General features: G+C 40.8%; 1 protein-coding gene across 6 annotated transcripts in view; it reads right to left on the bottom strand.

Moving 5' to 3' along the window:
* SYCP1 (synaptonemal complex protein 1) overlaps positions 1-17,614 on the bottom strand; it is an 80,647-nt gene that overhangs the window by 11,512 nt on the left and 51,521 nt on the right. For all 6 annotated transcript variants that reach the window (XM_089514336.1, XM_089514339.1, XM_089514337.1 and 3 more), the window contains exons 21-27: positions 17,330-17,411; positions 15,537-15,599; positions 14,775-14,837; positions 13,976-14,038; positions 9,521-9,637; positions 2,494-2,604; positions 1,072-1,164 (exon numbers count right to left, since the gene is read on the bottom strand). In XM_089514336.1, the coding sequence (XP_089370462.1) occupies positions 1,072-1,164; positions 2,494-2,604; positions 9,521-9,637; positions 13,976-14,038; positions 14,775-14,837; positions 15,537-15,599; positions 17,330-17,411 (592 nt within the window). The remainder of the gene's footprint in view (positions 1-1,071; positions 1,165-2,493; positions 2,605-9,520; positions 9,638-13,975; positions 14,039-14,774; positions 14,838-15,536; positions 15,600-17,329; positions 17,412-17,614) is intronic.

A 17,614-nucleotide genomic window follows, 5' to 3' on the forward strand; every position in this document is an offset into this window, starting at 1 on the left:
ATACAAATAATATATTTATTTTAAATTGTAGGTACAGTATACAAAGTCATAATTGAAACTCATGGGACCAAGTAACATGAAAGAATACAGAACAACATATAGGGTTAAAACAAGATTAAACTAGACTAAACTGCACTTTTCTGGGTAGCTTCCCATGATACATCATAATTACATTACTTAATTACTTTGGCACAGGCTGTTACCTAATTTAGAGGGGGGGAACCATCCTTCAAAGAACTATCAACTTCTTTCAGCAATGGAGTAATTAGTTAGAATTTTGCCTCCCTATGAAAAGTGTACACCAAGAATATATGTAAAATAATTTTAGTTCCTCCAAGCAACAGAAAAAATGACATGGGATATCCGTAATGAAGATAAGAAATACCCATAAATCTGACTTCTGTCATTCTCTGTCATCAAAAAGATCTCGAGGCAACTTACAAGTAAAACTAAACAAATACTTTAAAGCAGAGTAAAATAATAAAAAATAAACTAAAACATATTAAACATAATAAATAAGTTAAATCATTTAAAATATTAAAGCATTTTAAAACTAAGTATTTGAGAGAAATCCAAAGGCTGTGATGAACACCCTATTTTTTTTACTTAGTGCCTAAATAAAATCAGTGTTGGTGGCAATCAGGCCTCCAAGAGGAAGGCATTCCACAGTTGGCATGCCACAGCTGAGAATGCCCTATCCCTTTTCCCGACACACTGTATTGACTTCACTAGTGGAATACAGAGGAACCCTCCCTTGCAGATGTCATTCCTCAGGCAGCCACAAGCACTTAAATTTGGCTCACAAGTCATCCTAAATCAACTAGTCAACTGAATAAGATAATATAAAGTTTGTCTATGAGTAATAAAAGATATAGCAAAATTTAACACAGAACATTATCTCAAAATTGAATGGCCACCATTAATCCTCACAGACGAACACAGATTTTTCTACTGAAGTGAAGATATAAAAGGCACTGAAGCACAATTAAATAGCAAAATTTGTATTATTGGATGTATAAAAACTCATCATTTAACCACATCAGTAGATGAAAAGAATTAAGATATTCTTACCAATAATTCTATTGCTGATGTTAGTTCTTGTTCTTTTGTCTTATAGTATTCTAATTCTGTATCTTTTTCTTCAACTGTTTTATCATATTGGCGCTGTATTGATGAGATGATCATAAACATAAAACATATAAACATAAAATATTCCATATTGTATATAACTTGCAAAACATGATGGGTGGGTGGCTGTAATTCTGCATGTCAGCAGCTTCTACTGTCTTACTGATTTCAATGAACTATACTAATTCATATGGATAAAAAGTGCTTCTAGAGGGCAGAGTCTGGATTTTAGCAAGTACCTCCCCTTAGGTGCAATGAAAAAGAAAATAATTATGAATACTGAAAAAATATAGAGCATATTTATATATCTGAAATATACTGTCTGTGAACAGATCGAGATCTTCAGCTTAGTAAAATAAAAATATGAAGGAATTTATTTATTAAATGTTGGACTAAACTGCTATATAGTAAGGCTTGTTTTGTACTACTTTATGGCTGCTGCTGTACCACATTTAGTTACTGTTCCATTCTGTTGCTTTCAAGACATCAGTTCGATCTATTTTTAATGCATTGCTGCAATGTTGTGCCACCTGGAAGAGAGTGGGCATATGGACTGATTGCTTCTGGAAAAGGAAGGTCTTACCCTAGCATTTAAATGTTACTAATGAGAGTATCAGGCATTCCACATTGGTAAATTATTCCATAGAGAATAACTACTGTACTAAAGAGGCATTCTCTGGCAACCATTCATTACACCAATGTGGAGAACAGCACCCACAGTCTCACTCAAACATACAAAGTAAAACAGAAATAATAAACAGTTAATTAAAATGGCAAAAATGTAAATATTACAACTTGTACTAATTTAGAGAGCTTACTATTCCAGTGAAAAGTTCAATTTAATATGAAGCAGATTGTGTAAAACGCAGCAAAAACAAGCAAGGCTGCACCTATGTGCATCATTCTATCCTCACTGTCCGCACCCCCTTGGAGAGTTCAGCTTCTGAAGATGAAGCAGATTCACCACAACTGTGCTCTCCTCCAGCTCCATCTGACAGCCATCTGAGTGCTCCAGAGGAGGACATGGGGAGGAGAGATAGCTCCAAGCTGTAAGGAAAGGAAACTGCATTGGCATCTGGTGCAAACACAGTTCCCCCACCACCACGCACAAGCACACATATAGTGAGAGGCTACGTGGACACAGCTGGGAAATGCCCTCCTGAAATATGGACTGTAGGTTGGAAGGGGTTAGGTCAGCATGCTTTATAAGTCAAGGGCTTTGCCAGCTGCATGTGTGCAAACCCTCACTTCACCTGTGGGGGAAGGACTGTGTTTGTTGAATTCTTAAATCTTACCATGTTTCTTTCTGCTGGTTCTAGCCAATAAATACACCATAAATAGCTATAAATAAGAAGCTATGTTTACCTTATGCTTTTCCATAAGTGCCACCATTTCAGTGATTTTGTGCTGACATCGAATGTCTGTTTCTTTCTGAATTTTCACTGCTTCATCAGCTACCAATTTCATTGCTTCTAGCTATTAACAACATATGTGAAATCAAATGTGTATTAATTATTTTAATTAAATTCAACAATTAGAAGTGCAGCAAATGAAATACATGTGCCATGTAATGATATTCAGCAATTATATGCACAATTCGGCCATGTTATAATGAATGTTACAATCATTACTTATTATGGTCTATACATAGAGAGATCTTGTAGCACCTTTGAGACTAACTGAAAGAAAGAAATTGGCAGCATGAACATTATTATTGCTCATTATTATGGTCTGACTGAACATAGTAGGACTTATTCCAGATAACAAATCTGCCAGACTCAAGTGTTAATAATAGTGTGTTAATAGTTAATACTCTCCAGAGATCTTGATGCAGTTTAAGCTCTTTAGCCCCTGGTTTTTGTGAAACATAGGGAATGACAAAGGCCTGTCAGAGTTGCACAGAGCTGCCCCTGAAGGCCAGACTGAAAGAAGGCTATGTAAAAGGAAATCTTTCAGGTAACAAATGTAACTAAGGCCTGTTACAGACTACCAAAATAAAGCTGCTTCGGGTCTCTTTGGAGGTATGCTGTTTAAATGATGCATGCATCCTAAGAATCCAGAAGCTGCACCAAAGCTGCACTCCAGTGCTTAGGAATGGAGTGTGGCTTTGGCATGACCTCTGGACTCTACATCATTTAAATAGCATGCCTCCAAAGAGACCTAAAGCAGCTTTATTTTGGCAGTCTGTAACAGGCCTGAGGGATGTTCAGGTTTGTGTCTTTAAGAACTTCACTTCTAAAAGATGAGACCTGATGAAGAGATCATAGGCCCAAAACACTTGGGCAAATTGACATGGTTTCAGGCTGCATTGGGGATTTGCCATTACATTATGTATGCCCCGAACGGTCAGTGTAGAATGCCAGGGCTCTACAAATTTGATTGAATGTAAGGCTCGGTCAAAGGTGGAAGCTGGATTCTTCATGTTTGCTGGCAGAACAATCCTGATTCATATGGAACAATGTAATGACTTTCAGTAAAAAGGATATGTCAAGCCGGAGCATGACTTTATCCTAGTGAATACACGGGTAAGGCTGATCAACTCATAAAGCATAACAGTCTCTTGTTTTCTCAGATGTTGTGATGGTGACTGAAAAGGTGATCTTCCAAGCAAGCAGTCTTGGGTCAGAAACTGTCATAGCCTCAAATGATCTCCTGGACAACTGAGAGAGCACGAGTTCACCAGGCTCCAGGCCAGTGTTGGTACTGGCACAGAAGGATGGAGATTTTTATAGTCTTTAAGGAATCTCTTGATGAAAGAGTGTTAGAAAAATGAAGATTGACCCTCAAGTTAGAAGTGCGAAGAGATCACTACAAGATAGCATTTCAGAAAAAAATAGTGAAATACAAGTTCACGAGAAATTTGAGCAGCTGCTGAATGTCACTTCTAGATGGTGAGTGGCTTCCTTGACAAAAGCAAGGCAAAAGTGTTTCACTTATACTGCTATGACCTCTGCATTGATGGCTTGAGGACAGCTGCAATGACCTGCCTAATTGGTTCCGGAGCATCGCTAGAGATTCTCCATGTCAAGAAACAAAAATGTCAAACCCTGCCAACATGAATTGTCAGGTGGTCGGGCCAGAAAGGCAAGTGGAAGTATTCCCTGCCAGCCAGATGGAGGTGTGTCACAAACCACATTTGTCTTGGCCACCATGGTGTGACTAGAATGCCATCTGCTCAATCCATCCATAACTTTGCAATCTCTCTGGTGATCAGCAAGAAAGGTGGAAAAGTGTAAACCAACTAACTAGTCCAGTAGAATAGGAAGGCATTACCATGAGAACCACGGGCCCTAGTAGAGGACTGAGGACATTGTTGAGATGACTACAAAGAGGTTGATCAACATCAAAACACCAGGTGAAAAATGTTGCGGTGAAGCATCCATTTGTGACATGAATCCAATCATCGACTGAGTTCATCTGCAATGATGTTCTGTTCCCTAGAAGGTGAATCACCTATAGGAAGATCTTTCAAGCAATACACCAAATGCACATTGTTAGGTTGAGTAGAGTCATGAATCTTGTGCCCCTTTGTTTCTTTAAGTAAAACATCACCATAGTGTTGTTGGTAACAATCAGATTGGTTTTGCCTCAAAGACATGATTGAAAAGCTCTGAGAGCTTTCTCTACCACTACCATTTTGAGTGCATTATGATGGGAGGGCTCACTGGCAGACATTTTCCTTTGATGTTAAGACTGTTAGAGTAGGCACAAAACAACATATCTGGGGTCACAAAAAGGACCAGTTATGGTGAAAGGAAGAGCATGCCCAAACAGACATGGGCAGGGTTGAGCCACCAGCCCAGGGACCGAGGCATGGCAAGTTTTTTGTGGGGAGAATCTTCTAGGGGACTGAAGACCATCATGAATCATGACTGTATATGTCAAAACCAAAGGTAGGGCATTGGGGTGACCAGAGTGGTTAAAGCCATATGACGGAGAAGAACCTATACCAATCTGACCAATCTATTTGGAGCATCAACATCTGAGCACAGTTTTTAACCATTTACAATCTGTCTTCTGGAAGATAGGCTGTCACTGACTTCAAATCTAGAACTGTGCTGATAAAACTCACTTCTTCAGAGGGGGTAAGATTGGACTTCGCCTAATTGCAGTTGAACCTCAACAAATTCAGCAATGTCAAGATTCAATCAATGTGTTGAATCAGCTCCTGTCTGCAGTTGATGACTATGAGACAGTCACCCATATAGGAGGAAAGTATCATCCCCTGTTGTCAAAGTCAAACTGCAATGACAGCCAAGCATTTTGTAAAGATGCAAGGGGCCGTGGATATGCCAAAGGGAAGGACACAGACCTGTAACACTCTTATCCCCTCAGCAAATGAAAGGAATTGCCTGTGAGAATGTTGAATCCTGATGTGGAAATAGATTTGAGTGTCAAGCATTCTTGAGTACAGGTGTAGCAAATCAATTCCCTCTCTGCAATAAAGGAAGGATGGAAGACAAAGTCAACATTCAAAAATGCTTGTGAAGAATGTAGTTGACCCATCTAAAATCTAATATGGGGCAAAGCTCCCCATCTTTCTTCTTCACTATTAAGTACTGAGAGAAAAAACTTAAGCAAATAGCAGATGCTGTCATGGGTTCTATAGCCCCTTTGTCTAGTAATGTGGTAACTACATCGAGGAGAGTGTTGAAGGAGGGGTCACACAAAATATCGCCATTGTAGGGGTATTCCTCAAACTGGATGACATATCACTTTTGGACAATGTCAAAGACCCAGGAGTTGATGGATATTGCAGACTAGGCAGAATGGAAATGAGCCAGCCTGTCTCCTGAAGTTGCAAAGGGATTGGGGAGAGGTTGAATCAAAGAGTTAAAGGCACCTCTTACCCTGATTTGGACTCTTTTTCTTAAAGATTGAACACTATTTCAAGGAGGAGGTTTGTCATTTCCTAGAAGAAGTCTATGACTGGGGAGGATATCTCAATCTCCTCACATAGGCTGAAGGAATATCTCTGGCTATAAGAAGGTCTCTGCCATCTGTAACAGGATTTAGAAGAACCCTGATACATGGATGGCAGGCCATATTTCCTCACAGTAGTTCTCATTTTCTTCATGAATTCCAGCTTTTCATCCCTTACTGAAGAGGCCACATTAATCTAAGAGCATGTCCTCAATGGTCACCCTAGCTTGCATTAAAATACCTGAGGAATGCAACCATGCATGTCTCCTGAGGGCCACAGAACCAGTCAGGATCTTCACAGCACAGTTAGCCACATGGCAGGCAGAGTCAATTCGTTGACCTGCCAAGGAATGTACCTCACCTTGTAGTGCATTGGTCACACATATTTATTCTTTAGGAACCTTATCCAACAGGGGTAAGAGCCTTTCCCATAAGTTCTGTTTGAAATGTATGCCATGTAGTTGGCTATGCAAAGACTCAAAGCAGAAACAGAGTAAAATTTTTGGCCATGAGGTCGAGTTTCCAACCCTCTTTATCAACAGGTGTTGGGACGATCAATGAGGAAACCAACTTTGAGATATCATGATGACAACTGAATTTGCCTTCAGATGTTCAAAGAGCCAGTTTTAATCCAAATCAGTGACTTAATATAAACTATATTATCTTCCTTGAGGTTGATGAAATTGCCGAGGTTCCAGTCCACAAACTGTGAAATCTTCAAAAGTGAGGCCAAGAAGGGAATAGATGCAGGAGTGGGAACTTTCGAATGGATGCACTTAAAAACCAGATCCAGCAGTTCAGCTCCATGTTGTTTCACCTGGGTGTCAATTGCATTAGCCATCTGTAAGGCCTGTTCAGAAAATGCCCAAACTTCAGGACAATTCATGTTCCAACACCCTATGGGATTGAGATCTATTTACTTGTTCCTATGACAAACGTGCTGCAGATTGTACCAATGCTACTTCCGAAGGGGGAGTGATTAGGTAGTTCAAATAATCATTTCTGCTGCAGAGATGGTTGACGAGGTGGTTGCCCAGTATGCTGTACTTGGGGTTCCCGAGTGACTCGTGTCAATATGGACAACAGTTTGTGAAACTGGTGTGGATTGCACCACACTGGATCTCACAGGTGATTAAGCCAAATGATGATAGCACCCACTGTCCCTGTCATAAAACAGGTTCTTGATGATAATGTGGAGAGTACCAAGTCAGGTCCCTTGCATATGAATCGTGGCACTGACCTATTTGCCCTCAAACTATGTCTTGAATGAGATCTGCCACAGTACCATGGGGAGGGAGACCTTGATGAGGATGTAGTGGAGTAATGGTCCAAGCACATGGCAGAGAGGGAATGTTCAGAGGGTTGCCCAAGGACAAAATCACAGTGGCTCGAGTGGGGGTCAGAGCAGGAGATGGCCAGCATGGCATTCCAGTGCACCTCTGTGGAGAATCAACAATCTTGGCCTCCAAAGCAAATCCAACCTGAACCTCAGTCACCTGCAGGGATTCAGCAGGATGGTGGATGCATAGGTTTGGGCTCCGTCGGAGCTGATGCCATGGGGCAAGTATCCTTCTCAGACAAGTGCCTTGAGTGCTGCTGCTTCTTTTTCCTCTTTTCATTTCAGCAATGAGAAGAGGAGGACTCCCAAGGCATAGCACACCCTGAAGTCAGCAGAATGTCACCCCGTAACAAAGAGGGAGGAGGAGTCACTTTCTTTTGAACTGCTCTTTCTGTACCAATGCTCAAAACCAATTCCTTACGTTTAGGTGGTTTCAAGTAATCCTTGATTTCATGGTCTTGTTTCAACAAAATATTGGGTTTGAATTGATGCTTCACTGAATGGCCAATGGGCATTGTCTCCAACATGGACCTGGATGGGGCTGAAACAGTCTCCACCATAGTTTCTGAGATTCCAAAGCCTCTTCATAAAGCAAAACCTTAAGTCAAGATTCATGATTCTTATGCACTTGGGGTGTAAAGGCTTTACAATGGACATAGGTACTAACACTGTTTTGCACACCCAGGGAAAGAAGGCAATGGGAGTAGCCATTACAGCCACCACATGCTTTACTCCACAGTCACCACACCTCTTCAAAGAGGAGTTGGAAGCCATTATCGGTAGAGTAATAGCCCCAAAACAGTCTGAGGTCAAAGTCAAAGACAAACTGATGATTTTCCAAACTGTGGTTGTAGGAATCATAACCAGAACAACAGGAAGAAAAAACAGATCAAGCCAAGCAATAAATGTGGCAAGTCAAAATGCTAAAGACTGAGGAAAAAATAGACTGACAAGGTTCCTTGATGCTGTTCATGTGGTGGTCAAAAAGGAACTGAAGTAAACGAGTGAGAGCAGCGAGGGTGGGTGGAACTATTGCCAAAAATCTGCCTAGCTACTCTAGAACATTCCTAACAGGTTCTGCACAGGCACAGGAATACACACTTGTGTGAATCACAGACCATGAAGAAGAAGCATATATGTATTAGGAGCCAAGTCTCCTGATACCGTGTACTTTTCTTACCTTTCTTCAAGATGAATCTGTGTTGGTTATACACAAGTATTCATGAGTAAAACTACTGTACTTTTATATGTCTTACAAAGAAGACTAAGGGGCAAACAGACGAACAATAGGAGCCAGCTTGGGGGTGGGGAGGGCGTGGTGACCACACACCACATGCTCCAACTCTGCCCCCAAGAATGCTCCTGTGGCACAGCAATTAGACGCCACACTACACAGGAGTGGAGAAGTCCTGTGACAGCAGCTCCTTTTTGCACCAGGAAAAGGCCAGATTTGGGCTGCAGCGTGTGGTTGCCATGGTCCCAATCTGGTACACAAAGGGATGGTGTGATGCCACCCCTTTAGGACCGTCTGTTTTTGGCCTATGTTTATTTTTTGCTCTCTGCTGTAGCTTGGGGAAATGGTGTAGCAAGCTGGCAGACTGCTAAATATCTGCCTAGCACATTAGTTACTTTGTTTAAGAGTTACACTCATGTTTCCCAATAGAAAGCACAAAAACAAAACGTAGTTACACAATCCTGGTATCTTGAATTTGATGGAACTCACTCTGGGAAACCTGCCAGTTGCCTTTGTAAAGATTTGATTATATAATGTCTCCCTCTTCTTCCATCCTACAGTCTGAGAGACTGTGATGATTTGGAGAAAACCAACGCAATAGCAATCAATAGCAAGTACATTTCTATACCGCTTGCCAATGTACATCTGTGAGAACTGTTTCTGTTCCCTTACTCTTCCAGCTGTTCAGGTTGTTACATGAAAAAGTGTGTGCTTTTAATGTTTCCTCACCTCATCCCAACCCAGTTTTTAGGTAGTATTTTTCCAGCTTTCTCTGAATGGGACAATCAGGGGCTAAAAAAGAAAGACTGTCTGGAAAATTGCCAGTAATATGTGAATCACATCAAAACAATGGTTCATATTTAAGCTTATGCAAATCCAAATTTTAAAAAATCCACCTTTTTGTGAAGTTCTGCTTCAGCTGCCTTAGCTATCTCAGTTTCATTTTTGTAGCTATCAATTGCTTCTTTATGCAATTTGTTTGTATTTTCAAGTTCCAGCTGTAATTTGATCACCTTTAAACAAGAAACGTATTTGGTTTATTTTCCTCATTCAATAGCTGCATGTCTTGCCTATGCAGTCACTTAGATTCACCCAACACATATTTGTCCAATATATTTCTATATATTGTGAACTTTTTCCCTTCCATCACCTTTTGGGTTTTCAGTTGCAATCATTTGGATAAGAAGTGATATTTTTTGTGTTGCTAATGGAATTAAAATTTTATTTCTTGGAGTACCCACATGGTCAGGAGGAGGAGGGACCAGCCTTCGTGAATATTTCTCCATACCACTTGAAATGAGGACAGCTACAATATTTTGACAAAATGCAGGTCTGTGACTACCACTATTATATTTTTTTCCTCCTGTATGATTTTAACACCTTTGCCTGATTAAGAAGCCAATTTGGCCTCAAAAGCTTGCAACATGTATTTTGTACATATAAATGTATCACTGCTTTGTAGATTTTGGATGCTACTGTAACAGACTGTCTACCATTAGATATAGTGTAGTAAGAAAATTGTGTCCTATGTTTTCACACCAAGCAGGATAGACAGCAAGAAGCACATTTGGTCCAGGTATACATACCTTCCACAGAAACAACCTTACCTTAATCAGGATACCTATCCGTGCATTAGACCACATCGAGTGCATTTACCTTAGCTTGAAGACCAGGGAGAGTCTGGGGATTCTGTTGGTTTATCGTCCACCCCGTAACCTAACAGACTCCCTAGCCGATCTGACACAACTAGTCTCAGAGCTGGTGTTGGAGTCACCTAGGCTGCTAGTCCTGGGCGACCTCAACATCCCCCTCGAGACTGGGCTGACTAACCTTACTGGCGCAGCTCAGGAATTCATGCTTTCCATGACAAACATGGGCCTCTCCCAGATAGTCTCCGAGCCTACACATTGCGCAGGTCATGCCCTCGATGTGGTCTTCTGCATGGAACAGGCATATCCATGGGCGGAGATAATTAGTATCTCCACTTTGTCATGGACGGATCATTTCCTGGTTAAGGTTGGACTGAAGGCCTCTATCCCTCTCTCCGGGGGTGGAGGACCGATTAGAATGGTCTGCCCTCGAAGGCTGATGGAACCCGCCAGGTTCCAAGAAGCCCTAGAGGGTATTATGGTGGGCAGTGCTGGCGATTCTGTCGAAACTCTAGTTAACACGTGGAATAACAATTTTACCAGAGCTATTGACTTGATCGCCCCCAAGCGTCCTTTCCAACCCACTCAAAATCTTAACCCTTGGTATACGGAAGATCTTAGACAAATGAAGCGGGCTGGACAATGACTAGAGCGCCAGTGGCAGAGATCTCAACTCATATCCGATAAGACACTTCATTCGACCTTTCTTAGGTCCTATCAAGTGGCGATAGATGCAGCTAAGAAATCCTTCAATTCTGCATCTATCGCGTCTGCAAAATCTCATCCAGCTGAGCTGTTCAGGGTAGTAAGGAACTTAACCCAACTACCTCCTACTCAGAACCCTTTATTAGATTCTTCTGAAGCCTGCTGTTATGCTTTTAATGATTATTTTGCAGATAAAATCTCTCGGATAAGAGCTGATTTGGATGCCAGTTTGAGGACAGAGACAACTAGAGAGGCATCCAGTGCCTCCACCATTACTGTTAGACTGGATCAATTTGAGTCGGTAAGTACTGAGGATCTGGACAAGCTTCTTAGTAGTTTGAAAAAGACGACTTGCCCTCTCGACCTTTGCCCAACCTGGCTGGCAATCCAGGGGGGAGAAAAAATCATGGTGATGCTAAAAAACATAATTAATGCATCCCTCAAGGAAGGCTCCCTGCCTCCCTGTCTCAAGGAGGCAGTAGTTAGACGACTCTTTAAAAAGCCTTCCCTGGACCCCCTGGATAGAAATAACTATAGACCAGTCTCGCTACTACCATTTCTGAGCAAGGTGATCGAGAGAGCGGTTGCCAGTCAACTACAAGCAGTCTTGGAGGAAACAGATTTTCTGGATCCATTTCAAACTGGATTCAGGACGGGATACGGAGTGGAGACTGCCATGGTCACCTTAGTCGATGATCTCCGTCTGGGCATCAACAGGGGAAGTGTGACCCTGCTGGTGCTCTTGGACCTCTCAACGGCCTTCGATACCATTGACCACAGTATCCTTCTGGAATGCCTGAGAGAGTTGGGTATTGGAGGCACTGCATTGGAGTGGTTCCAGTCCTACCTCTCGGGCATGTTCCAGATGGTGTCGCTTGGGGACAGTTGTTCAGCCAAGAGGGAGCTCAAATCAAGGCGCAATTCTGTCCCCAATGCTGTTCAACATTTACATGAAGCCGCTGGGTGAGATCATCTGGAGACATGGGGCGGCGTATTATCAGTATGCTGGTGACACCCAAATATAATTCTCTATGTCTCGGACTGAAGCAGTGACTAAGGATGGCATCTCTCCTCTGAATGCCTGTCTTGGGGCGGTAATGGACTGGATGAGGGAAAACCGACTCAAGCTGAATCCAGGTAAGATGGAGGTACTTGCTATAGGAGCCCCAAATCCAAGAATGGAGTTGTGTCAGCCAGTTCTGGATGGGGTCACACTTCCCCTGAAGGATTCTGTTCGCAGTCTGGGGGTGCTCCTTGACTCGTCACTCCAACTGACAACTCAGGTGGATGCGACAGTCCAGAGCGCCTTCTATCAGCTTTGTCTGATACGCCAACTGTGTCCCTTCCTGGAGCCGAGGAACCTGGAAACAGTAGTACATGCACTGGTAACCTCTCGATTGGACTTCTGTAACGCGTTCTACTTGGGGCTACCCTTGTGCCAAGTTCAGAAACTTCAGTTGGTACAAAATATGGCAGCCAGATTAATCATGGGAACTTCTAGGAATGACCATATAACACCGGTTTTGAAGTCCCTGCACTGGCTGCCTATTAGTTTCCAGGCAAAGTACAAGGTGTTGGTGATTACCTTTAAAGCCCTACATGGCTTGGGCCTAGAGTACTTGAGGTAATGCCTTCTTCTCTATTGTCCGTCCCGCACACTAAGGTCCTCTGGAAGAAATCTACTACAGCCAAAAAAATCTAGGCTAACATCAGTCTCCCAGAGGGCCTTTTCTATTACTGCTCCAAAAGTATGGAACAACCTGCTGGAGGAGATCCATCACATCTCCACTCTGACAGCTTTTAAGAAAGCACTCAAAATGGATCTCTTCCGGCAGGCCTTTCCAACTTAGTTACCCTCCCCAGATATAGAGATATTGGTCCCCTCATCTGTCTATTCTTCCCCGCCTATGTTTCTGCCTATTTTTTAAATGTCTTTAATGTTTTTATAGTATTACTGTTTAATCCTGTTTTAATAGTGGAAATGGGGGGGGGGGGTAGGTCAAGGGTTTGGCTTTTTGTTTGTTTGTTTTTAACTCTATTGTAATTTGATGTATTTTATTGTTGTAACCCGCCCGGATTCTTCGTGATTGGGTGGGCTAAAAATAAATCTTTATTATTATTATTATTATTATTATTATTATTATATTCTGATTGCCTCTGGGCTGGGAAATCCTTCCTGCTGAGACTATCCTTCACTCCAACCAAATATGGATCTATTTGTTCTGGATAAGATCCATGTTTGCTTAGTAGGATAGTTTCAACAGGAAGGTTTTCCCATTCCAGATCCGATTAGGACATATGTATATCTGGTTCCAGTGTGTTTCTTGCTGTTCACCATGCTTTGGTGGGAAAACACTGTAAAACAACAGGTTTCAATGCTCACCTTGTTCTTGTTGTGCATATCAGACATTTGGTCATAGTCAGTGCTTCTACTCTTTCTGCTGCCTGTGGTTATTTGCTTTGCTGAAATTGCTTTGCTGACACTTTGCTGCAATCACTTTAAAATCAATTTGCTGACACTACTTTGAAATACATTTGTTAGAAGCACTTTGCCCCAGAACTCAGAGAGCCTCATTAGTCACTGACTCCTCGCCCCATGTGCATATGGTGAAAAATGTGTATGCTCAAATCCCATTTGTTTTAATGGGGAGCGTTCATGCATGCGGTGCATGTGCCATGGATGTGCACACCATTATATTTCCAGCAGCTTAACCTTCTGTGTAAGGCTAAAGTCATGTACAGCACGCCCGTGTATGGCATGGGCACACTGTATAAAGCTTAAACAGAGTTAAGTAATGTTTGTTGGAAGTACTTGTTGGCCTAAAAACAAGTAGACCATGTTAGAAGAATAAAATCACAAGTCCAACTGGACTGGTCTCCGCAAAGATAATTCACAATTATCACAATTATCAATATCTTCCAGTTCTAATTCATCCAAATTTCAGCCTATTAAAATCACAGTAATTATTTGCACAAATAATCAAAATTTATTCCTACCTTTCCTTCATTAATACTGGATTGCTTGCTTTCTGTTGTAACTTTCTTTCGCAAAATCTTATTCTGTTAATAGCAGAAAATGTTACTGAGGTTTATCTTTACACATTCAATCAGTATTTTATAGTAATGAAACACTGATCACTTACTCTGAAAGATTTTACTAGTTTGATGTGAAGGAGGCATCTGCAATGTGTTAAATCCCACCATTATCCAAGGAAAGCAGGGCTCATAGGACCAGAATCTTTTGTCTTATATTGCTGACTTTTATTTCCCCTTTCAGTCCATTCCTTCCCTTTATGCAGGACAGAACTGAATAGTGAGGGTATTCATTGTCAGGCTCACATCCAAGTAGTAACCAGCCCTGACCATGCTTATTTTTCAAGATCAGACAGGATGTGGTGTCTTTGGGGTATTTAGACCCCTTGCCACCACCAAGAGATTTTTTTTTTGGGGGGGGGGGGTGTTCCTGCTGGTGTTTCTTTTCCTAGGAGGATTTGTTTCAATAAACTAGAACTTTGACTTAGAGCTTGGAGTAATTTGCACCATCAGAAGTGGCAACTTGGATGCTACTAAATTTCCTGATTACATTATGTGTTATGTTTTACACCTAACTGCCTTTTTTGAAAAATAGTAGAGAGATAACTTTACTCAAAGAATACCTTACTCCCAGAAACTTTAGCAGGGGACATTTGCATTAAACCTATGTTGAATCTTAACAGACACTATAATGACTATCACTTAGTACTTCATTCATAAAATGTCTATATCCCTGGTCCTATAAATCTAAAAGAGTGCTTACTTCTTGTTGTAGTTCTTCAACAGTCTTCACTTTGTTTTCAAACTGCTTCTTTAAACTATTAATCTAAGAAGTGTTAGAATATATTTCAGAAAATAATGTATCACAATTTAGTTGTAATCATTTTGTTAAGACAGGTGACATTTTAAGAATAGTTACTTTTCTTCCAACTTGATAATCTGCAGTCTTGTACATAGTTACCTTTATAACTCTGAAGGACTGTAGCCTGGAGTATCTATGCCAAATTCAACTTCAGTGGAATATAAGTATATGCAGAAGTGTGTGTGAGAGAGAGGGGGGAGGAGGGAGAGAGAGAGTCTTCAGGATGCCTGTTGACTTATGGCAACCCCATGAATTTCATAGGGTTTTCTTAGGCAAGGAATACTCAGGGATGTTTTTGCCATTTCCTTCTCTGAAATATAGCTTACATCAGGTATTTATTGGCAGTCACCCATCCAAGTACTAACCAAGGTTGACCCTGATTAGCTTCCTTCCTTTAGGGTATTTAGGTAACATATGCACAAGTACTTTCTTGAAATATGGAACCATATACAGTAATAGCTTTCCTGTTTATGAGCCACCATTTGACACAATTAGAACTACCAAATGTATGAACCAGCAAAAACTAAAATAAATAGTTCTAACAAAATAATGCCAGGAACAAATTTTAAATATAAAAAGCTTGTATCTTAAGAACTGAAACAGTGTAGTAGAATCATATAAATCATTAATATCATTTTACATGTAGTATTATATGTTTCATACCTTGCTTTCTGATGCTTTCAGTTGTTTTTCCTTTTTTGAAAGTTCATTTTCAATGTTTCTAACCTGAAAAAAATTATAGAATCCGACACACCACATCTCACACAATTGTAGAAGCATGCACACATGCTTACATATGCATGTATACACACACATACTATTTTCATTTAAATTTCATCTTTTCCTACTATAGCTTATAATATAGCCCATACATTGCTTTCAATATGAAATGTATAATATGCAATGTGTACACAACTGTGTTTTCATCTTCAGATTTATATGCCAACCTAATTAATTATCCATATTTTTTTAAAAAAAAAATAAGAATAGACCCATGACTAATAATCTTGGAAAAAATACATTTGCATTTCTCATTTTATAAAATGAAAATATTTAGACCTGTCTACATCAGTGCCTCTTAAACCTTTCAATAAGCATGATTTTTCCTTACGTTCCAGAGACCATCAACATCTTTGTGCCCATTAACTACAACAATTTCTATCTTTTCTGGAAACTTGCTAAACCAACATTCAGAACAGTAAGAGTAGATTTGAACTATGATCTCCTTCCAATTGCAGCATTGGATTTGATGACTCTGGGAGTTAGTGCCTTGGGACATGGTATTGTACTTTTCTTTGATATGTGTTTTTTTTTAAAAAAAATGGGTGGCCCATTAACAAAGCTACAGTTACAATGCTGATGAAGGTCAGTCCAAAGAGCTGCCACAAATGTGATTTCTCTGACAGCTAGTTAGAGAAATCAGTTGCACCCTCAGATACACCTATAAATTTATAGATGGGAAAACAAAAAATGACATTAGGTCACAACAGAATTGTGGAAGTGGAATGTCTTTGTACAGAAAGTCACACTGAAAAATTAACAAATCAAGAAACAAAAACAGTATCTTTTTATATAACAAAACGGTGCTAATTACCAAGTAAATATGGTGTTTATCACACTGAGGTTTTTGCAGCTCAGATCTGACGTGACTGTAGGTCCAACGATGCAAATTCACATGATAACGTGATGTGTTATCACACACGATTCCTTTCTATGGGGGCCCCTTCCGTGGCACTTCCACAGTGATTCCAAAGTGACCCCTCATTTTGGTAAATTGATAACAAGCGAATTCACAGAAATCACCACTCCGAATTGGTCTGGTGTGGAATGCAACTTTGCTTCTGCTCTCGTACACCACCGCAAACCCTCTGGGTTGCAAATTTCCCATGATGTGGTGCTGCAATTTTCCCCCATTTCCTTTCGGTGGTCCTTTCACTTTCAGGGCAACTTTCAGGGCAACTCATTTTTTTTAGCTCTGATTGTGTTAGCCTGCATCTCAAAGGCCCTTAAGAGGACCCTGAAATAAAAGGTGGGAAAATAGGCACACATGCCCTGCCTCCCACAAAACTGATTCAGCACCATGACACGCTGCCAATGCTTTTACAAAGAAAATGCTATCAGGTCAACAAGCAACAATTCAATATTCACATAACATGGACATGTCAGCCAAATGATCTTGAAATAGAGCATGACCATGTAGAGCCAGACTCCTGGAGCAGTACCAAGAAACCTTTATATCTCCCCCAGCTTGATCAGAGTGGAGCCTACATTTTATGGAGAAGTGCCTCCCTTCTTGGCCACTGACTGGCCAGTCTCTGGGTGACTTATGGAAAACACATGAGTTTCTGGGAAATCAGTGTTGAAGAAGATGGTGGTCCTCTGTCGCTTTTATTATATATTTAAACTTTTAAGTTCTTAATCTTAAAAGATTTTAACAAACAGAAGCAATATCATACATTTTCTCCAGTTTCATCAAGTTTATTTTTTGCTTCTTCATTATTTTTCTTCATTTCCTCTTTCAGACACTCCAATTCACTGCTATATAAAAAATTAACAAATAAATAGTACTGTTTAGTTACAACAGAAAAATTTACAGAACAAAAGCATGATGACAAATATTAGTCCCAGTTATTACTTTGCAACCTCTAGTTCAGAGGTGAGCAGCAGCTGGGGAGTTGGGCCCATTACAGACCGCCCAAAAGGGGCGGTCTCGGGTCGCTGCCAGTTGCAGCGCGGAGGAG

This window comes from Sceloporus occidentalis, unplaced genomic scaffold (genome assembly GCF_023333645.1).
Source record: "Sceloporus occidentalis isolate IW3139 unplaced genomic scaffold, rSceOcc1.0.p SCAF_3, whole genome shotgun sequence".
Taxonomy (NCBI): Eukaryota; Metazoa; Chordata; class Lepidosauria; order Squamata; family Phrynosomatidae; genus Sceloporus; species Sceloporus occidentalis.